We start from the raw sequence: 24,510 nt of genomic DNA, 5'->3' as shown, positions 1-24,510 counted from the left end.
CAAAAAAAAGAAACCAAGGATTAAAAATAAAAAAACGGCGCTGGGCGTGATAAAAGCGTCAGCACTTTTTCCTCATACTTCAAGCAGAGATAAGAAACAATGCTCCAGCCAATAGAGTCGAGATGCGACATGTTCCATTTTTATATTTTCTATCATCGCTCTATTTGTTTCACATTTGCCAACATCAAAGCGGGACGGATCAATGTTTGAATGCAAACTGCAAGGAGAAAGGAAGGAATACAAAAATCTAGTCGTGATGAGTGGTTACTGCAATTGAATCACAATCAATTTGGGCCTTTGTGACAAGAGTGGCGTCCCTTGAAAGATTCCCCTCTGAAAGATGGCATCAATTTGAAATGATACTAATCATAACATTTTAGCACTGACGCATTCGAGACGTGGCTGAAGACAGAAGGGCTGATTTATCATCATTCAATGCAGAAAAAAAAAAACAACGGACGCTATTACAAAGTCTCTAATCATCTGTGTGGGAAATATCACTTACAGCTATCAATTATTAAATAAGACTGCATAATGGATAGGGGGGCTCCAGCACCCAGGTTAATTCTTTTAATCTCTTTTCCAGCCGAAAATAATTTCTGCTGCTAATGTTTCATTAGCTTGGGCTCACAGACGCCCCGTGTATTTGAAGTAATAAAAGCTTGAGAATGTAGTCTGACATCCAGGGGCGGTTATGGTTTTATTAAAATACACATTGGCTCACATTTCAGATTAGATAACAATTACATGCTTCAGTTTTAAGAGTAAAAGATAATAAATTATTATCTAATTTGTTATAATTTAAATTATTCAAAAGTACATATCTAAATGATTAAATAAATGGTTTTCATCTTTTACAAATAAATTTTTCAAAATGGAATAGTTTTTTATTATCAATGCATTAGGATTTGCATTAGGCTTATATGTTTTTGTTTAAAATTCAGCTCAAGTATCAGATCAGATGGTTAGAAGAGTAAAAAACTTAAATGAAAATCCATATACACAATTCATTTTACCATTGGGATTTTTTTCAAAGTGCAGTTAATTTATAAATTAATTTCAAGAGGATCGGGTGCTTATGATTAAAGACAGCTGGTACCGCATCAGCTCCGTATATTGCACCAATCAGACGAATACTGACACACTATAAATAACTAAAGTTTTCCACTCTAGTCATTTTTGTCCTAAAGAATTCCCCCTTTCACCTCTACTTCTCCCCTTCTCCTGACAGGGTGGCAAGGCGGCTCAGTGGTTAGCACTGTTGCCTTACAGCAAGAATGTCGTTGGTTCGGCCCCTCACCAGGCTGGTTGGCATTTCAGCGTGGAGTTTGCATGTTCTCCCCGTGCTCGCTTGTGTTTTCCCTATGTTTTCCAGGTTTCCTCCCACCGTCCAAAGACATAAGGTGCGTTCGACTTAAATCGGAGCATGCTGGTTAGAATTTGTCCGGATTGACACTGTGCCGACGTCACGTGACTGTCACATGTGGCATCAAAGTACCACGACAGCGCTCCAAAATCAGACAACCGATTCGGCCAGTGCAGCATCTGAAGAGCGACTGCTGGAACCGCAATGACGACACCAATTACACAATTGGTCGATTTCAGCTAATGATAACAACCACGTGTGTTTCGGGTTTATAATTGGACAACTTCGGATTCAAAAGTTTTAAAACAATTCACTTTTCATACCCACTCAATCTTGTACACCTCATGCTTATTAAAAGACTCCAAATATTTTACTGTAGTAATAATTTTTTTGTTAAATAATCTGGTTATTAAAGCTAGATCGTTTGCACAGGTTTTTTCCGGCCTTTTTTATCCAGACTAAATTCAACTCCATTAATGATTTAAATTATATATTTTAGTGAAATAAGTCTTACAGTCTTGAAATTAAATAATTATTATCATTGATCTCGAAACCCTAAATTTCTTAACAAATTAAGTTAAAGAACTATTTTATTAAATAATTATAAAAATGATTTATATGATTAATATATATATTATTTTTTTCCTGCAAGACTGTTTATACATAAGTTTTAAAAGTGACATTGATGTACCTGCTCTTTCTGGGAAACTTCTACTGAAAGTGTAGCTCACATATTTTAGGAATGTCCTTCATCTTTTTGGATTAAAGTGCTTTTTTGAAAATGCTTTCATTATCCAAAATAACCTTAATCATAGTTTAAGACTTAATCAAAACACCTTCGTTTGGGATTTACACTAATATATATTGGAAAGTTTTATATCTATAAATGTAAATGAATGTAAAGCCCTTTTAGCATATTCAAACAAGAACCATTAGCCTAAAGAGGGATGTTTAAATTCCTAAAATCTGTGCTTATAGCATTGTATTTAATAGGCCTATTCAATTTCATGTTTATATTACCCTATAGTTTCCCCTTATTCATAATTCATAATTATTCATAATTCCCTTATTGTTTAAAAATGAAACATAGTTTCTAGAGACTGACTTCTGTTTTATTTATTCTGTAAATCTTTTGTTGTTATAAATAAAAAATGATGATGACGCCATGTGATCGGTCATCATGACTGCCGCAACTTTGAGCAGCTGTCTGGCTTGACGGCTCCATTTTCAACTCTGCCCCGCCTGAGCTCGGCTTATCTCGTTGATCAGCTGCAGCTGCAGCCATGCTTCATGTCGAACGCACCTATACACTAAGTAAATTGACTACTCCAAAGTATAATTTCAAGACAGAGGCTGCACCCGAAAGTGCATACTACTTAGTAGGTACTGCATTTGAATTTAAACGTACTACTCGGCCATTAGAAAAGTACATTTTATACATTATGAAAGTGAACAGTATGAATGGAAATTGGACTTACTACATCCGCCATTTTGTCTTGGTTATGTGACATACCTACATCATTTGGGTCAATTCACTCCCATTCATAAATAGCGCAGCGTGCATGGAATGCACACTTTAGAATCTCACCGGAAGTAGTAAGTCAGCTGGTTACTTCTTGCATACTGATTTTCGAATTCTTTGAATTCAGATATATTACTCTGCTCGCAGACTGATTTTAGCGTACTATATAGTATGGAAGTATGCAGTTTTGGATACAGCCAAACTCTTGGCCAGCTATATCTCAGCACATTCAGAAGCAGGGGAGTTCTCCAGATCTACCAGTCCTGGGCTGGAGGATATTCTGAGCTCAGGGCTCTCTTTCGGGATAGGATGCTAAATACGCTTTAGTATCAATCATCAGCTAAGTGTGAACTCTTGAAAAGTCTTTAAGTGGTAAGCATTAAGCCAAGCTGTAATGAGAATCACATCAAACTTGTTTAAAACAAAATAAAAAGACAATCTGACACTGAAAATGACAGAGAAATAACAAAACTGTTCATTTAAAAGTGTTGTACAACCTATATTTCAAATTTGTTACAAAGCATGCATATATCTGGCAACTCTTATAGTATGTCAACAGTGAGTGTATATTCAAATATTCTGTAACAACATGTAGAGCGACTCATTTGAATCATCCGATATGCTTCATGGACTTTCATTTGAGTTCATTTGGTGTACTTTGTATGCGATGACTAAGGGACCAATCAAACTGAACATGCTTTTTGCATTAAGAGGTGCATCTTTTGAATGGTGTACTAACGGCCGTGAGTATTTAGTGAACCTCGTGTTTTTGCCATTGCGTGCTGTGCACTCGCAGTTGAAAAAAGTTAACTCTGAGTGGCGCATTATGCATCTTTTTCATTCTCCAATCACATGAAAGCAGAGGCGGGGATTCTGTTGAGGTGCCAGCAGCGTTTGTGTTGGCAAGACAACTACAGAGACTTATAAAGATGGAGTAAAGACTAGTGGTTGCTGTTTTGAGTTTTCCGGATCTGTATGAGAATCTTGAATATCTCAATATTATTAAATATTAAAGTTATACTAATATCAACAGCAGCACTCGTGCAGAATATGCTGCTGATTCAGTCATTGCCTAGCAAAATAAAAAGTGCACCAGGCTTCTTTTTTTCTTGTCAACAAAAAAAGGCAGCGAAGCGCCTCGCATTTTTAGAACGAAAAAGCACGCTTGGTGTGATCGGCCCCTTACTGATTTCTGTACAGTATCCAGTGAGGGGAATAACAAATAAATGGCAAAACTTTATTCAGTAATGAGTATCCAAATGAGTTGAGAACACTAATATACTTATATTTTGAGGTACCAGTATGAGGTACCTTTTTAAAAGATACCATCCAAGGACTGCTTGTGTGCCTTTATTTCTGAGAGTGTAGTCATTTCACCCGTAGGCAGCTGAATAGGAAGTTCTAAAATAATCACAAAAACGAGTTCACTTCCACATTGAGTAATAAGGTCAATAGGTCTGTTATTTTTATTTTTAGAAGATATGATATTTGAGTTTATCACCAGAACTATAGAAACTGTATAATGTTTAAAAAAAATGTAGATCGGATCTGTATCGGTCGACACTCCAAAAAAAATGGCATCGGTGCATCTCTAAGTTTTATAATTACGTAACTCAGTTACTAACTCGTTTACTTTTTGTGATAACTAGCAACTATAACTAATTACATTTTTAATGGGATGTGCCAAACACTGACAGTATCCTGATAATATAGATTTTTCTCCACAAAGTCCATTAATAAAAATAGTTGTTTTAAAACGAGTTGTTTGCAACGAGTCTTCCTTTAAAGGTTACATCTATGAAGAAAATTAATAAGCATTTCCTTAAGGACTCTTTGCACTTAATAGAGGAGTCATTTATTTCTCTTTTTTATCAATTTTTTTTTTTTAAATGAACTGATCAACAACTCAAACAGGCACACATTAAATGTAACAGCAATGATCCACACTTGAAAGAACTGGTTAGACTGAGGCACATTAACAAATATCTCATTTCAGGTGTTTCAATTTGTGTGGCCTGTCTGGACATGGCTTAAGTAGAGATTTCTCAATCAACCCCCCACCCTCCTACATCCCAATTATATAATCTGATGTGCTGCGGGATTCAGACTATCATGCACAAGCAGCTTGCGACGCAGTGTTTTTAAGACTAAATGTGGCTCAGCTCACAGTAAATGGTTGTTTAAAATGCATTTGATAGCTTAAGTGCGTGCCTGTTCAGCTCTATTTATGCACCTGCATATATTCCAACATAACTGTGAACATATCCATCACAAGATTTGTAATGAGATGCATTCGTAAAGCAAAAGCAAAAAAGCAAATAAAACTGTCCGACAATTTAAATTTAAATTTTAACTAAAGCTGCATTCAGACAAGAATAGTTTTCTAGGAGGTCTTCAGAGAAATTTGTTTCAAAGATGTACTTTGCTATTTTAATCCTGTCATTTTGCCAAGTCTGGGTTTATTTTGTTTGTTTGTTTGTTTTCACACAACCTCTGTAATAATTCCAGAGCAAATTGCCTATGTTTTTTGGTAAACTCAGTGATCCTTTAAGAAATCTAACACTGTCCAAATGCAAATGTCTGTGATTAATAACAATATTGTTTAACAAAGTATTTCATTGTGCATTTCTACCAACTATTTTTGAACAATTGTGAATTTGAACACTGTCTCTGTTACTTTAGCAATTTTTTAATGCTTGGTTCTACCCATTTGTTATGGATGCTGATGTGTTTGTTTGTAAAAATAAAAATGCCAGATTGCATAAAATGTTAATATTAAAATATCAGCATCATTAAATTTACTCACCTGCATCTCTAAGCTCAGAAAATTACAAAAAAAAAATGCATTTACTATAAATTATGGGTGTAAAGATATTAAACGAAAATACTGCGATACTCACAAACCCCTTTTACACATACAGACTTTTACTGTTACTATTACCGGTAATTTACCAGAAAAAGCTAAGGCATAAACGGTCCCTTTTTTAAAGAAAACAGGTAAATTAGTTACGGAAATAATAAGTACAATTATGTACTTTACAAGTATGGCAGGGACAGAATGATAGCATTACAAGCAATTTCCTGGAATTCTGCTCTGTGTAAAAGCATAAGGAAGACCTCCAGTATGAGCATTTACAAGTTCAGAATGTATTAACCTACGACAACTACTCTATTTCCCAAATAATGACTTTAATTAAAGCTAAACTATCAAAATACGATGCATCGTTTGGGGAAGAACGAAGTAGTGATGAGTGATAAACCATGGTTTATCTGTCGCTGATCCATTCAATATTAATTTTGGTAAATATATGCACTTATTTTCCATACAAATTAAAATGTATGTAAACAGCACAGAGCCTATGGGCTTTATTTTAATAATGTAGGCGCAAAGTCTAAAGCACATGGCGCAAAAGCATAAAGGGCATGTCCGAATCCACTTTTGCTATCTTAAAGATGGAAAAATATGCTTTGCACTACAGCGCATGGTCTAACAGGGTTGTGCTTATTCTCTTAATAAGTTATGAGTGTGTTTTAAGAAAACCAATCAACTACAACCAATTATTTTGAGAATAAACAAAATAAAATGTAAAGTCTCATCTCTCATTCCTTTAAAGAGTCAGTTGTGTCACGCCATGGCCCATTTGCCAATTACACAGCGGACTTCGTAAGTGGAAAAACTGAACACTTGACGAGGGAGAAAACAGTTAAACAGACCATCTGCAGCGTGAAGATAAAAAACAAGCCTCCTCCTTTCTGCCTTTTTACTTTCTTCTTCTCTCTTTTGTGAATAAAGAAACGGTGTTGTAAGCACTCCACTAAAGACATCAAATAGCCAATATTTTTTACTACTAAATTAAATTATTTTATTTTGTTTGCTAATGGCAAATATTTGTTTCAAAACTATTTCTAATTTTCCAACTATTGAATAAATTAACAATAATAATGAAGTGTGGTTAAAAACCTGAGTTTTTTTCAAATACACATCCTATTCCTTTGTCCCGCCCCTTACCTTTCACGTAACACTAGAAAGGTCAACCAGTCGAGTGTGATTGGCCACTTTTCATGAAACTTTAATAGGTCACTTTTCATGTCAGTCAAATCACGGCTTTGAAATTCCGATAGTTTGTGCCGATATTATTGCATTAAATTGTCACAAAAGTTTGCAAACATATTTATTTTTCTAGCGTGAAAACGGCATAGAAGTTCTTCTTTTAATTTTAAGCACTTCTCAACAAAACAAGCCAGTTTTCCAGGTATTTCAGGCCTTGAATTTCTAAAAGCCAAATTTAAGCACTTTAAGAACCTTGTGCGAACCCTGTGTACAATATATCAGCAGCAGAATTTACCTGTCAGTGGGTGAACTAAATAGAATAAAAGTAAAACAAATGGTGGATTACTTTTTTATTTAAACAGTCTTAAAAGGTTCACGAAACCTTTACGAAAAAGTGCTTTTTTTGAGATTTTAACAGATTTGTGTGTGTTGAGCATCAGTAAGGACAATGCTAGCACCTGATAGCTTTAATTGTGGGAAAAACTGGACAATTTTGAGCTTTTGTCAGCTAATTTCAGCTTCCGGGTTTAAAATGATTTTTGGGGCGGGATCAAAATCGGTGACGTAGCGCAGAACTGCAAGTTCAAAGATGGCGCTTCGGTTTCCCATTATTATTCATAGCGGAGTTTTCTTATCCTATGAGAAGAGCCGGCTTCTTAATTATTCATGACTGCACGTGCTTTCCGAAGACAAAGCAGACCTGGTTGCCAGTGCCAAGCTCAGCTGTGAAATCCTACATTGATGACTGAGTGAGACGCATCCGCGGACCCACGGCACGCAGTATTTAGTCGTTCCTGAAGGGTTGTATGTGTTTGTTTCCATGATCCACGGGGTTTGTTGCATGTTTTTCCCCACGATCCTGTCAGGGTCAATATAGCAAAGTTGTGTGTGTGCTGCAAGTATTTTGTCAGAATAGCAGTACGAGAATTGGAGAAAAAAAGACGTTATCTTTTATTAGGAGTTTGTTCACATTTAGACACATCGCTGTGCTGCTGTGTTCGCCTAAATCCTCCAGATTACCAGCAGGGCTAATGGTTAAAATAGACAGGAAAGAGACCTGAAGGGCAGAGTCTGCATTCAGACCCAAGAATTGAGGGAAAAGTCCTTATTTAGTGTTTATTTGTACACGATTATCTTTATAATGATATAAATTTTGGTTATGTGTATATGAAATTTAAAAAGTAGCAGGGCATTAAATTACTGTTTATTTCTTTGCATTTTAACTTTGTAAACTATAAAATCATGGGTCTCCGCATGGTTTGTGTCACATTTTGTAAACCGACTGACAGTTGCTCGCTCCCCTCCTTCTCCCCTGCCCTGCTGGCCACACCCACTCCTGCCATTTGCTCGCGGAGCTCCACGCCCACTATGATGCATCTTTTGAAAAAATTCTGAGGTGGACCTGAACCGAAAGTGGGGGGTGCCATCACCCTTTAAAAAAAATCGAAATTCAAAATTCAAAAAAAAAAATATATATATATATTCTATAACCCATTGAAAAGAAACTGTGTATAATAAATAAAAAATATTGTTAAAAATAACTGTCACGTGTAGGTAACCATGTACTGTGGGTAAAAGGGGTGTTTCAATCTGGTTACCACCGCAAGTATATTTCAAACCTCTGGGAAGTACTGCAGGGACAAAAAAGCTGCAAATGTCGAAGTTTGAAATTAAAAAAACAAACCTTCAATAATTAAACTGAGGACCTTTATATGTACAAATACAAGTGCAGCCTTTTAGAAGTAATTTCTGGTTAAGGGTTTCAGAATTGTGTGGTATTCTAGAGTGGACGTGTGAATGGCCTTTTCCGGAAAAAAATAACAGAATGTCCTTGCCAGTGTGAACAACACATCTTTTGAATTTTTTGGAAAAGACTTTCTGGTAATTTTTTACGGATGTTTGCTGGTCTTATTGTATGAAATAGGCCATAGTGTACCGCAATAGCAGGACAGAGAGCAGGTCTTTCATCACAAAAACCGAAACAAAATTGGGTGTAATGATCATATGAGACAGGTTTAATAAGGATGCACAATGACCCAGAAGACCTCAATCATGAGATGGATGGGTGCAGACAAACTCAAATTTTCAAAAGTGGTTTGTCTACTAAAAAGGGCTCTACAACACTTCCAAAAGTGTCCTTATTTGAAAACATTCAGGATAGTGTGAATGCCAAGTGTAATCTCAGAAAGTGTTAAAACATTTTAAAACTTAAAAACACTGGTGTTAATGCAACCTTAGTGTGGTGCACATACACACTTTATGAGTGTGTCTGTGCAGAAGAGCAGATGTCAGGTAGTAGATGAGGATGTTTAGTTCTGTAAATATATTCATGTAGTGTAGGACTGCTTAAAAACAATAGAGCAGGGAAAAACAAATGATGAATGCAAAAACGATCTGGCCGTGCTGGACGATTCATTAAAAACCTGAAAGATGACTGAACTCTGATCTGACAGGCGGCTTCACCTAAGCTGGAGTGACCGACTACTCTCAGCTCTCAAAGAAAGCTCAAGAATCAGTACTCATGCGAACATGGTCAATTACAGCATGTTTAAAGTTGGGGAGACTTTATTTTACACTTTGGCAGCGTAACGCGACTGACTGTACTAAAACGAAACAAGTAAAGCCAGTGCATAAGTTTATTTAAGGGGACTTTTTTTTTTTTTTTTATAAGGGATGTACATCAGTTTTGTGGTAACAATCTGTAAATATAACCAGCTTTTATTGGAAAAAAAAATGTATTCATTTTATAGTTTATAATCAAACTTTATTAAACCTGTCTACAGAAACACTTGGATTAACATTCTTTCTAGGGCCGGGCGATTTTTTCGATTAATTCGAATTTACGTTTTAAGACGATTTTATTTCATATTAAATCAAGATATCGTGATTTTTTAAATAAAAAACTATTAGATACATCATAATTGCACCAATGCGCTTTGAATCCCTCTCTGTATGAAGCAGGTCGCACACCAGAAGCGCTGCTCTGCGACGCGCAGTTCATATTTTAGCCACACCATAGAGCGCCATCTGATTAGTTTCAAGTTAAATATCATGCGAATGTGCGCGTCTGGTGTGTGATACTTTAAACTGTCATGTGTGTGCTGTGTTGCTGGTGTGCGACCTGCTTGCCTACTTGACTGCCTTTCTGGGTTTCAATTATGGTAGTGGACTGAACACAGAGACTGGAAAGCCTAATTTAACCCAATCCATAAAGTTGTGGGCATGCATCGCAGAGCTGGTGCAAATACAACAAATACAAGCATTTAAGTGTCTTTAGTTGTGTATTTTTCTTTTGTTAATACGCTTGCATCAAACGCGCTGTGGTCCACTTTCTCACGCTACTCAAGCACTGCGAGGGGATTTACATTCAGACTAATGAAGCAAGTAAAATCCTACATGACTTCACGCTTTACTAAGTCACGTCTGTGTGGATTGTCAAGACATATTTCCTGCCATGTGAAAAACTGCACCGATCTTATAGTTCAAACCGTGCTGATCTAAGCTTGGTTTGAACATGAGCAGAGGTGAGGCCCTGTAGCAGTGAAAATGAAAGTACCCGCCCCCATGATGTAATTTAGCAGACCTAGTTGAAAACCAGACAGATCAGGCAGCATAATACAGAGTGGTGCAAAGCGCATCAAATGATCGGTATTTAAAAGAGGAAAAAAAGAAAAATAGAATAAATATATTATTTTATATTAGACACACATCTGGTGCTTGTATTTTCTCCTGCTATATGTCCACAACTTCACACATTGGGTTAAATTAGGCTTTACAGTTTCTATGTTCAGTCCTTTACTTCCACTGTATCCAAGGCAGCAGCATTACAACCTGTCATTCAATCAGAAGACAAAGTCAAAGCCGAGCTGACAGCCAATCTTTCCTAGGCTCAGCAAAACTTGCAAAAAAATACCTCTGTATTCCTGCAAATGCAATATTTACACAAATTTTTTTTTTTCAAATCTTCTGCAAGGATATTTAACTCATGAATTTGTTTTACATTTATTTACACCTTGTTGACCAATTTATGTATGGCATGGGCATTAAAAATACAATGTTCCTTAAGCAGATGGTTTTTCCAAGTTACTTTTAAAGAGAATGTTACTTCAGTCATGTTGTTGTAATGTTTTAAGTTACACAAAAAAAATAAAAAAAAATAAAAATAAATAAAAAATCGAAATCGAAATCGTGAATTGGTCAAACTTTATAAAAAAACCTAGATTTTTTTTTTTTTGCCTAATCACCCAGCCCTACTTCTTCCTAAGTGTTCGCCTGACTATTGGTGTTGCTGTCTCCCTCATTAGCATAGGATGTTAGTCTTGTTTTTGAGTCTGCCACTATGCTGAAAAAGTGTCTGTGTCTGTTGAAAAGAGGTCTCATTTGAATTTAACGCAAAAGAAATAAAAATTACACAATAACGATCAAAGCCTAAAATGGGCAGATTTGTAGAGTTATATTGTAATACCGCAAGAAAAACTTTAACAATCATGTGCTTTTTTTGTCAATGTTTGTATAGTTAGTACTAGGGTTGGGCGATGTCGACCAATTTGGCATTGTACGCTGTCTAATGTGAATCATCGCGATGGACGATGGCATCATCGTCATAGGAGGAGGTGAATTAATTATTTATTAATAAATAATAATAACGAATTAATTATTCGTAGCCCACTGTTTCAACTACCTGATGCGCATGGTCTTTGTTTTACCCATAAACAAATCATAAATAAATAAAGATAAGTTACACACAAATTACCACTTGTCAATCATTTTTTCCAGGGGACTCTGGCATGAATAGGCAGAGTGATCAGTGTCGTTTTAACGGCATCCACAAACTTGGTAGGTAAAAAAGCTGCCCAACCAACACTATTTGAAGTTTTCACTAAAATTACTAAGTACTGAAAATGAAAGACTGAAGCAGTGTACTGACGCTGTGACATGTTGCCTGATAGATTCAAATGGCCGAAGAGTCGTTAGATAGAGACTAGATGAATTATTATTATTAGATTAATTATATTAATATCATGTTTAACAACCATAGTGAGACACGATCCAGCGGTACATCCTTGATAAACTGTTCAACATGCACTGCTCTCTGGAGCTCAGACGAGCGCATGACAATATGTGTGGCTGTGTGTGAGTGTGTGTGGTCACGTGATGTGCATTTTCAGCGGGCGGAGGGCTGTTCAGAAATGCTAGGTAAAACACAGCGTGGATGTAAAGAATGTTTGTTCTAGAATGCCATTTTAAAACTTAGACTTATTAGTGTAAATGGGGCCTGAGTGTGTATATTGTACCGGCTCAGCATCGTGTTGTCTATCAGCCATCATCCATCGGCCCAACCCTAGTTAGTACTAAAGCAATTAAATACTTTATCAATAAGTTATGCATTGAAATTTATTTCCCCTGTTTTCAAGGAGTTTCTAGTGCAGAATTTTTGCTGTGTTATAGTTATAACATGTATATTATATAGTCTACATTGTAGTCTTTTTTTATTTTGTTAGATAGACTGTTACTGTAGATAATTATTTCAAAACATGAAAAGTATTTATACTGGGTGATTTATAAATATAATGGAAAGGATCAGGATTTTTTTTATGTAAAAAAAGTGATACAGAAATGTATTGACAGCATTAATAACTATGTTAAATGAAATATACACAATACTCTGAAAACAAACAAGGAAAACACAAAATTAGCTTTAGTATAATGAAAATAATAATAATAATGAAATACATTCTTTTTTTTCTCAGAAAAAAAAACTGAAACAATGTTTTAGACAAAATGAAAATGTAAGAGATTTAATAGTAATAACAATATAGACCTACAGAATTGTATTTTAGAGTACAGTGGTCCCTCATTCACGGAAGTTATGTTCTAAAAATAACCTGCAATAGGCGAAATCCAAAGTAGTCAATTTTATGTTTTACAATTATCATAGATGTTTTAAGGCTGTACAACCCCTCACTACACACTTTATACACTTTTCTCTGACAGGCAATAACATTTTCACACTTTTTTCACGTTTAAACACTCTCAAAGTTCAAACCTGAAACCCGGTGCCATTATAGCACCGGTACCTTGGTAAACGGTATGTACCGGATCAAATCAGCATATGAATTTCGGTGCCTAATTTCGGTGCTGCGACAAAGATGTAAGCAGCAATAAATATGTGCATGAAAGGCACACATAAGCATTGTGTCACACCATCACTAAACATTTAATTCTAAACAACTTTGAGGAATACGAAGAAGCGATATCAGGTGATTATTATTGTTGCTTAGGGAACAGACGCATGCAATATGCACAGTACAGCGCATTCAGCCTGGTTTTTGGTGAGCGAGAGCCACTCTTCAGATCAACACGCATGATCATGTTCATCAAATTTGCTTAAACTAAGCATTCTAAAGCGTATTTTACAGGCAAGACTTCTGACACAGCAATTCTCTTTACAAAAGTTGCATGTAAGGGGGAAACATGTCAAACTTAATGACACATTTGAGGGCTCAAAGGCAGAGGAATGCCTCTCGCGTGCAGGTGTCACGTGCCATCGCTACCTTGGGCACGCACTCCCTCTGCTTTTGCGGCACTTTCTATCACTGTGATGGTGTTGCGTGCATCATTTCCCCGCATTCGTCAGAAGTTGATGCCCAAATTGACGGGTAATAAAAAGATTAAACTTCTGTCATGTTCATGATGTGAAACACTATAAAAAATGTCCACTGTTGATGATGATATTAGACTTCTGTTTTCAATAGCGATTTTAACATTGTTAATATAGAAAGTCCTCGGCTATGCAGAGACTATTATTAATCAGAAATCTAGTCTACATTGTTTTACGTTAGGAAATGCAGTCTTGAATTTACAAACAGTCGGCAAGTACCAAAGAACAGATGTAAGACACTGATTAAATGTAGTTTTCAGTCACGCTCATGTAAGTCAAATTCAACTCGTTTAGTTTTGCCTTCATTCATTTTTGATTTCCGTCTTCAACACAGGATTTATTTACAACACATTTTTAAACATGTTTAACTTACTAATTTCTAATATCTACTGTTTTATCTTCCCCATGTAGACAGTCAGTGCATAACATTTTACAGTTATATTCAGACAAGGTCCCTTTAAGTATTTTATAGTGTTTTATTCAGATATAAGTGTAATTTAAAGACTTAATCAGTTAACTACGAAAGTTGAAATTAGTCAAATTATTTTGTACCTGATTTGTTGTGTAAATCAAAAATTTACAGTAAATATTTCTTAAGGAGTGTAATAATACGGACCTTAATTTTATTTAAATTAAAAACTGCTTTTATTCACAAAATAAACAATAAGAAATACGACTTATGACTCCAGAATGCTATTTTTTTTTTTTAGGAAACACAAAAAAATATTCAGAAACATTATTTTAAATTAATGGGAGGGCAAAATAAATTGACTTTAACTGTAGGCCTGTTAAAGTTTACAGGTGCAACATTGGCCTTGATGTACTTGAATGTTAGAAATGTGTCATCCTACACCAGTACAAAGTGACTTGTCAAATAAATGAACAAGGAAGATTATTCCGAGTTTAAGTTATTTAATTATCTTGTTTATGAAGACTGCAGAGTGATGCATGAAAAAATGACTTAGAATAATTTTTTAAGTATTTTGTGATATACATGCTAAAATGTGCTCCTAAAAGTATGTGGCCCCTGCTTCACAGCTGTATTTTTCTTTTTTTTTTGCTCGATATTATGAGCACTGCTACGTTTAAGCCCTCGCAAAAGTAGTCATGCTCATATTAATCATATTCCCATCTGTTTCAAGCTACAAATATTTGAAATTACATATCAACAGAACAAACTGACCACTTGTGATCAATATACTTCACCTGCAGCTGTTTTTCAGTCATTTATAACCCCCATGCCCATATCAGAGCTACAATTTACTGTTGTTTTTGTCCGTCTTTTAGAGATTTAGTCATAGGTGACGATGTTATAGCGGGTTAGTGTCTGCTTTTATATTTAGTGCCGGATTAATATTTGCTGGGAAAATCTATGTGTTCACTTCTGCTGTTTATACTTTGATTTGCATTTCAATTTTTTATTTTTTTTTTCCACTTAACTGCAAATTGGAATAGGAACTGTATAAAAAGCATGCAAACATACTGACAGTTATAGGTACTGTACATTGTTATGGGTCAATTCGGCACAAATCCATCAATTTCGCCTTTCTGGCTGTTCTTTCCATGAATGAATTATGTAGAAGTACTGTCCATGCGTGTTTCCTCGTCGGTTAGTTACGCTATGTTTCATTGCAAAACAATAGTCTATTACACTTTTTGGCTTAAGTCACGGTTTAATTTGTTATTTCATTCATTCATTTTCTTGTTGGCTTAGTCCCTTAATTAATCTGGGGTCGCCACAGCGGAATGAACCGCCAACTTATCCAGCACATTTTTACGCAGCGGATGCCCTTCCAGCCGCAACCCATCTCTGGGAAACATCCACACACACACACACACACACACACACACACACACACACACACACACACACACACACACACACACACACACACACTTATACACTACGGACAATTTAGCCTACCCAATTCATCTGTACCGCATGTCTTTTGAATGTGGGGGAAACCGGAGCACCTGGAGGAAACCCACGCAAATGCAGGGAGAACATGCAAACTCCACACAGAAACGCCAACTGAGCCTAGGTTCAAACCAGCGACATTCCTGCTGTGAGGTGATAGCACTACCTACTGCGCCATTGCGTCCCCTAATTTGTTATTATTGTTATTATCGTTTGTAACTGATTAATGGTATCAGTTAAATTTTAAAAAATATATTATTTTATATATTTTTAAAGTTTAGCTGCATAAGCAAACGCACAGCGAACATACTTTTTCCGTTGAGAGGTGCATCTTTTGAATGGTTTACTAACGGTCGTGAGTGATTTACGTGCTGCTTTTGGGGCCTGCGAGCCTTGGGTTTTGCCGTTGCACTTTGTGTGCTCGCAGTTGAAATAAAAGTCAATCATGACTGGAAAAAGCACGTTACGTCACTCACGTCTTTTTCATTCTTCAATCAAATGAAAGCAGAAAAGAGGTTTCCGTTGAGGTAACAGCAGTGTTTATGTTATCAAGACGACTACACAGAACTTTTAACTTGTGGTCGCTGTTTTAAGTTGTCAAAAGCTGCATGACTTTACAAATCTTGAATATCACAATGTTATTAAATATTAAAATTATAACAACATCAACTGCAACACTCAGCAATTCAGTCGTTGCCTAGCGACATAAGAGCACCGCGCTACTTTTTTCTTGTCAACATATGTTTTTAACGCACTGAACGGTAACATGTGCAACCACACGTGCCTACAGATGTATTTTACCAAAGAAGCAAAATGAAAGGAGGATATTGCTGGTCAAAGTTTGATACAGACAAGTTAGCACAAACCAACACTCATGCTGATTGCCTCTGCCCTGATCTGCACCATAAACTCAACACATAGGCTATTGATGATTTAGTGTACAACCAACAAACCAAGCTTTTTTCCATTTGGAAAATTACAGTTATGGTTAATGGTTCTTATATAATATACATTTTTAAAATAGTCTACATAATCTACGAATCAAACAATTTCAAAGATTTTCTTGAGTTTTGCATAATGATAACGCCGGACCAAACCGAGGCTTTAATTTTATAGCTTATGAATCAAAGTATGCAAATTAATGCAATATCATATGTAAACAACAAAATTGAAAGCCTATACTTTACAAAGTCAATAAATGCACCTTTAGGTTCATTGTCTTTCATCACACACAGCACGCGCACACAAGAACCCTGAGTGAGATGGAAGTAATAAGTCATAATCATATGACAATCTATAAACTAATGATATCTATTAAAAATGGTGACAGAATAACAAGAATAACAGCGGAGCATTAATTAATTGCATATTTTTCAGAGAAGCGATTGATTTGAGGTTGCCTGATAATTTTATTTGACAAAAGAAGAAAAACATGGTGGAAAAAAAACAGCCTATGCCGGTTCTTAAAAAGAATTCAGTCAGTGTTTTTGTTTTGTAATCGAAATTTTTATTTTCAGTGAAAAATATCTAGGGCAGGCCAATTTATTTTATTTTTATTATTTAGTTTGTTCTGTTTTTCTATGCTGTTGGAAAAACTGCAGGTGCGTGAAGATGCTCTGTTGTTATGTTTTTGTCTGCTCTGTTATGTTTTTACAGTGTCCGCTATAAATGTCAATATTGTTTTTGGTGTGTTTAGATGAATATGGCCACTGTGTAAATGTGCAGTATAGTTACGATCTTATTGCCACATTAGATCATTATAAAAGCATTATTTATGACCTCAGTGATTTCTTGAAGGTAAATACCAAAAAATAAAACAACTGGAATATCTACAGCAGTCAAAATCATTGATCTCATACAAAGCAAGAGATCGCGATGACATATGATGACGTGTGCAGGTGCTGTAGTGCTGTCCCATTTCTTAGGGGTAAATTTTGAAGGCCTTCCCCTTTACACTCAGTTTTAAGGGCCAAGGGGAAGGGGTAGGGGTACAAAAAATAGAATTGGGATTGGGCCTTAATGTGTCACACAAAATAGACGCATCAAAATTTTTATTATTATAAAATAATATTTTATATTAATCTGACCAGTTAACGGTTAATATTCGGTTAAGGAGCGGTGGTTGTCGGTTGGCAAAATTAAACGAAATAAGCATCCCTGTAGACAATATTGTAGAATGATGTTGATTGACTATTTTGCAGCTGAAAATATTTTTAAAAATTATAAACCCAAGTTGTTTTGTATAGATGTATACATAATGTGCAGTATAGGTCCCACTTATCTAGTACCTGCAGATCGCTAAAGGACTACAAATCGGCCATTTATGGATTGCATATTCAGTCATCCCACACACACACACACACAAACACACACACACACACACACACACACACACACACACACACACACACACACACACACACACACACACACAAACACAAACACACACACACACCTGCTCCAAGTCTCCACCAATTAGACAGCTGATGCTGCTTCTGGACTGATTACTGCACTACATAAACAGCACCGAATCACTCACTGTTGCTGAATCTTGTTATCTGCTGTAGTGACATTACAATGTGTTTCCCTTGTCTGCCTTTACCGTGTTTTTGATCCTTTGACTTGTTTATTTGTTTCATCCTGTTTAGTGCCTGCCTTTTGATCATCTGCCTGTTAATTTGACTACGACTTTGGATTGCCCTCATACATCTGTTTGCCCCTGCATTGACCACTGCTTGCTCGATCATTCTAATAAACCTGCATGTGGATCCGCACCTCTGTTGTCGGTGTCACTCCTCTGCTTGCAGTGTGCACTGTTGCCATCTCTGCAAATCAACCAAGTCAAGATGATTGATTGAAAAAATTGATTTGTTTTTAAGATTTAAATGAAGTGCATTTCAGCACTTGGTGCTTTGCTGACAACAAGCCCCCCAAAAAAGGCTGTGAAAAACAGTTTTACGCTTTTGGATAAAACGCCTGCATGGTTTTGTCTTCGATTTTACTACCTAGAATTGCCATGGCTTTGCAGAAAATGTTCTCTCCAACCTAATAGACTGAATGAAAAAGGGGGAAAATTGCTTGTTGAACCCTTGCTCAGAAAACTACTTATGTGCATTTCTGAGTAATTCAATAATTTGGCAGAGCCACCATCCGGTTATTACTTCACCGTACAAAGAAATACCTACATCTAATCTGACAAGTTTTAGCCTCAATCCTGACCAGGTGCGCACATCTAAGTCTTGCCTCCGTTATATAAAAAATGATATAACAAGCTCAAAAGGTTCCACATGATTGACTCCTGACAGAGTGTGTGTGAGTGCTTTGGCCGTGTGTGTGCATTCATTAACAGAGCCGAGAGTTACCTTATGCTCACCTGGTGCTGTGCTTTGAATCTGATTATGATAATCACCATCATCACAAACACAGATAACATTTTTCAATCTGATACAGCGGAGCTAATGAACCAATCAAAAATGGAATACATTCCGGGTCATTTTCATCAGCGTTTGAGGGAAAGCAGCTTCTGAGAAATTTATCAAAGAGCCTTTTTGCTTTGTTCAAACTGCATCCAATTTCAGCTTGTTTTTCAAACAATTTTGAAAGTGATGAAATCGGATCTTTTCGTTTAGGCAGTTGAGTGATCATCTACAGTATAAAGGTTTCCATAGTAATGGCAGAACCAGGATACACCACTAAGAAAATTTAATAAACACGTTCAGGAAACATTGTAATCAGATTTCAAACCAGTTTGTTGTCGTCTTTCATGACAAACTACTAAACAGAAAATACAGATATCAGATTTTTTACTGAGAAATATTTTGTTTATTAGTGTTGTTTTTGTAATCAACATCGGCAGAATTATCAAAGACGCAGGTTGTATTCATACATAACCTGCTCTATTACAAAGTAGCTCATTATTTGTGTTATGAATCCAACCTGCCCTAGAAAAATAGGACTGCTGGAAGATCAAAGAGCCAATCACGAATCCTCAAGTGGACTGATTCTGTGATAATCTGCATATAAGCACTGTTCAGGTGAACTCAAAGTCAGCAGCTCTTTGGGGGTAAAACAACTCTGCCAACAACAGCTGGGAGGAGATGGGATGGCGTTTTTAGACTAATCGTCTGCAGCTGGTCTGAGTTAGGAATTCAATTACCTTCTAGAAAGAAGGTGGATTTGGTGAGAGTTGGGATGAGTGAAAATATGAGTGAAAATATTGCTCGGTCAGTATACAGAACATGTGATCCACACCATAAACAGTGTCTTCATCTAGGGCTGAAGAATTGCTGTTCCAGGGTTGGGTATAATGTTTTACAAAATAACTCCAAAAGTTATTTACATTAAAAATAAAGTGCTGGTTTTTTTTTTTGTTTTTTTTTAATATAGGTCAATCCTGGTTGGAAATGGACGAGTGTGCAAATCAGTAGGACTCTAGAGAGCAGAACTGATGATATTTGGGTTCATAATTCGTTCTCATCTAATCAATTAACAGGAACTAAGCTATAATTTGTTTAAGGCCCAATCCTAACTCTATTTTTGTACCCCTACCCCGTCCCTTTAGCCCCTACAACTGAGGGTTAAGGGAAAGAGCTTTAAAATGTACCAATAAGAATTGGGACAGCCCTACTGCACCTGCACACGTCATGATATATCATCACGATCTCATGCTTCATTTGAGATCACCGATCACGACTGCTGTAGTTATTCCAGTTGTGCCATTTTTTGGTATTTATCTTTAAGAAATCACTGAAGGCATATATTATGTTATTACGATCTAATGTGGCAATAAGATTAGACCAGTACTGTGTATTCACACAGTGCCCATATTCATCTGTGTAAACATGAAAACAACGCTAACATTATAGCACACATTGTAAAAAGCTTATTCTCAGCTATTAGATTTTTCTGACAGGGTTTTTGAGTGTCACCGTGTGTCAGAATGTTGTGGGACTACTATACAGGAGTTATGATTATGGATTATAGATCGCGTAATTTAGCGTGTTTTTATAAAAGCATGTCAGTAAAACACGAATCTCATGAACATATTAAAACATGTTTGCTTGTAATAAAAATTTGTAATAATGACAAAAAAATACAAATTTGTGGATCTCCTTACTTCCGGGTACAGCAATACTGCCAATGTGGCAGGTGTATTCTATAAAATTTACCCCTTGGTTTTGAGTGTGGTCCTGAAAAATCTTCCTTCGCAGGGCTATTCACCCCTCCCCCTTAGCCCTATGACTTCAAGCTAAAGAGAATTGGGACACCCCTACCCCTTGGCATGAACGCGCAAAACGAGGATCAGGGGTAAGGGTAAGGACTGAGGGGTAGAAATGGGATTGAACCCAAATAATGCAGCAAAATCCTCGCTGAACATTTTGTGAACCATCTGATACATATAGGAATGTAACGATTCAGTTGGTTGAAAATCGATTCGAATATGTGATGATTCAAATCAATACAAACGTTGAATGAATCGTGATACATTTTTTTAACAGAGGCAGCACTGTGGTTACAGCTGCAAGCTCACTTTACCTGCACATTAGCGGCAAGCAAGAGCTAGGGCGGCAGAGTAAAATGACAGTGGTGAAGTGCGGCAAACTGTGTGCAAATTCTGCAAAATAAAGTTAACTTACACTAACAGAACAACAAATATGATGCACACAGTGAAAAACTACTGTCACATACATCAATATGCAAAAGCTATTAATCAGCCAAACCACGCAGACCAGAGGATTGGCAGCTTTGCTTGCTCCAACGAGTGCTACGGAGATCACATGGTGCATCAGTCTTTTCAAGATGTTTTTCAGACTAAAAAAGAAAGTTGATCGTTACAGGCCCAGGTATTTTATTATTTTTACCCTCTCCTTTTTGAATTAGTTTATGAATATTTTAATAATTTGCTTATGATTACTGAATATTTGAGTGTATCTTATCGTACGTGTGTCACACAGATACTTATTCTAATTATTTATACAAGTAATATTAATTACTCACCTCCATAATCATGTTCAACTCCTTTCTCTATTCTACTTCATAATTAGTCATTTATAACCAGTATTTTATGCCAGTGGCTGACCCCTGGAGCAGAGGGTGCTACTGACCACCTTTGTACACACTGCTCTCTGGTTTAGAACAGGCTTTCCTCTCCACACTAGCAGTCTCAGTCCCCAGTGAAAGAGTTTTTTTTTTTCATCAGCAGGTGACATTAGTGCCAGAAAACATAGATATGCTGATATTTCTTTTCAAAACTGTAAAATCCCAGCACAGTCACAGTTTTAGTTTGTTTATTTTAATAAGGCTTCTTTAGTTTGTATTATTGTTTATTTATTTACTTTTTGGGAAATTTGTTTTTAAAATAGAAATATAGTTATGGCAAAAAAAATTATAATTTTGCAAAAATATGTGCAGTATTTGAGAAAAAATGAAAGGGCTCTTCACTTTAAATTTATTTCAGATAATTTTGTTAAAAAATTGTGACTGATTCGGGAATCGTGAGATCAATATCTTGTGAGAGTAAAATATGTCAACTACTGTTAAATGATGGATGTTAAATGAAAATATAACATATTTTAACACATTTTTATCTGTTTTATCAATTTTTTATTCTTATTTGTCTAATTATTATTATTTATTTTTACTTTCTTTTTTATTCCTGTTTATGTAAAGCACTTTGAATTGCCACTGTATGAAATGTGCTATATAAATAAACTTGCCTTGCCTTGCCTTAAATGACTGAAAATAATAAAGCACAATCGTGAAAAAAGTGATGTAAACCTTTGTAATATTTTGGAACAATTTACTTGAAGGGTGTGTTAATAAGAGCGTCATGACACTTGTTGACAGTTGTCATAAGCCTGCATAAAATGTCATTCACTCAGTTATGTCATTGTAAATGCAAAGATGATGTTTTGTGTTATGACAAATTGACATAACCAAATACATCATAACCTGATTTTATCTTTGTCACGACAGCTTGACATTTCCAAGACAAAGTAATGCATCATAATTCTGTTATAAACATCGTCATGAGGCCATTACAATTGTGTCACGAAAATATTTCTGATTTAATCATCAAAATTAAAAAAACAAACCTTTTTGAGAGGACTAAACTGAATTTGTTACACACAAAGCAGTTAACAAAGTGCATTACAGCTAAATTCATTAAAATAATGAAATGGCAGCCCAGAGTCCTGATCTAAACCTGATTGAAAATCTATGGAAAACCCTTAGAGACACAGTTAGACAAGGGTTAGTAAATAATGAAAGAATTGTCACTTTTGGGTAAACTATCCATTTAAGTTGACTCACAAACATGCATCTCAGATATTATTGGCATGAGCTGAAATAAAGAGCTTCCAAAGAGGTAAAGTACACAAAGATTTAACTTAATTAAGGGAATTCCCTCAGATTTTCAGAACAGATAATGTTATTAAATAGTTTAACTTTCAGTCTTAGCTCGAAGTTACTGTTAATCTAAAGTTTCTGCAAAAAATGTTAACATACTTTCCCATAACCCCATATATAACTGTAAAATGTGTCATGCGAAATGAAAAGTCTTACCGCAGGGCGCTTGGGCTGGAGAGTAACGTCTCTTTGACTAGATGGATTTTCACAGACTTGGTTCATGATTCTTCCAAATAGGTTTTCTACCATCAGAGAAATTCTGAAGGAAAAAAAAGATCATAAACATTGCATACTGTTTATCAAGAGGTGCATTTCAATGGTTCTGAGACCTGAAGTGAAACAAAAAACAAAAATATACCTGATGCAACAAGAAGCAATTCACTTTAAATGAGAAAAAAATACAAATAGATTTATGTAATACATTTTTTTGCCTACTATAAGAAATCTGTAAAATGTCTCATTTTGTAATACTCAAAAAAAACACAATAACAGCAAATAACTTCAGAAAGTTTGTTTACCCAAAAATTAGTAATTAAACACACCCTCTTATCGATCCAAACTCACTTTAAGAAGCACAAGAATCACACAAGAATATTTAAAGCACAAATTAAGATATTTTGGGAAATTCCAAAAGCTCTCTCATTCTACAAGCTACAAGATCTCATTTGTGCACATAAAATAAAAATAATAACGTTATCGTGTCAGTATTTTGCACTATAAGGTTTCCCACCACCCCTAGATGCCAACTCACAACTTCTTTGAAACAAAGCATGGGCACTTGTGAAGATGTTAAAAGTGCACCCACAATATGTTAACACGTGCCCTATACTGATACTGAGGAGAAGTAACTGCTGAATAAAGTCATTATGTTTGTTTAATTTTGTTTAATTATTTTGCACAATAAAAAAGAAAATCTTGCTTTCAATATTTTTAGTTGAATCAAATCAACTTTTCTTGTCATCGTAGTTGAAACCTAAATAACTAAGTTCGATTGACAAAAACATTTGTAGACATGGCTTTTTGTCATAATTTTTTGCTGTCTGTAGTTATATTCTGATGTTCCAAATGAACCACCAAAGTCTGTTTTGAAGATGTTTTGGCATCTTTCTGGACTCTGAATGAGTTGGGAACTTTGTTGTCCATGGAGGATGAGAAAGCTTTCAGAATTCTTCTTAAAAAATCTTTATTTTTGTTCTAAACATGAACAAAGATCTCAGGGGTTTGGAATGATATGAGAGTAATTATTAATAATATAATTTTTGCGTGCAACAACACTTTAATTGACATAATGGGGACTAAATATTGATGATTTTCACTTCTGGATGACCTTTATGTTCTGAAAAAGATGATGAAGATGATGTTTTAAACTTTAAAGTTCTGCTGACTGCAAAATTATTGATAACATCTACTGCTGACCAAACACAAAAAGAATATTAATACTGAACTGAGTTCAGTGTATGTTATGTATTAGCACTTCACATTGCATTATAAAAAAACACGTTAGCAGTTTTCAAGCTGTAAAATTGTGTTTTTCACTGCGTCCGCATTAACATTGAAATCCAATAAGCCTTTTCTCTCCAATAAT

The 24,510-nt window shown here is 35.7% G+C and overlaps 1 protein-coding gene across 1 annotated transcript in view; it reads right to left on the bottom strand.

Annotated features, from left to right (window-relative positions):
- The window catches only part of gpat2 (glycerol-3-phosphate acyltransferase 2, mitochondrial), a gene marked incomplete at its 5' end in the record, with an annotated part of 131,200 nt that overhangs the window by 92,811 nt on the left and 13,879 nt on the right, over nt 1-24,510 (bottom strand). Inside the window, 1 exon segment of the mRNA NM_001089380.2 lies at nt 23,082-23,184. Coding sequence (NP_001082849.1) covers nt 23,082-23,147 — 66 coding nt within the window.

This window comes from Danio rerio, chromosome 8, assembly GCF_052040795.2.
Source record: "Danio rerio strain M-AB ecotype USA chromosome 8, GRCz13ab, whole genome shotgun sequence".
NCBI classification, from domain to species: Eukaryota; Metazoa; Chordata; class Actinopteri; order Cypriniformes; family Danionidae; genus Danio; species Danio rerio.
This window is presented reverse-complemented; position numbering and strand designations above follow the sequence as displayed.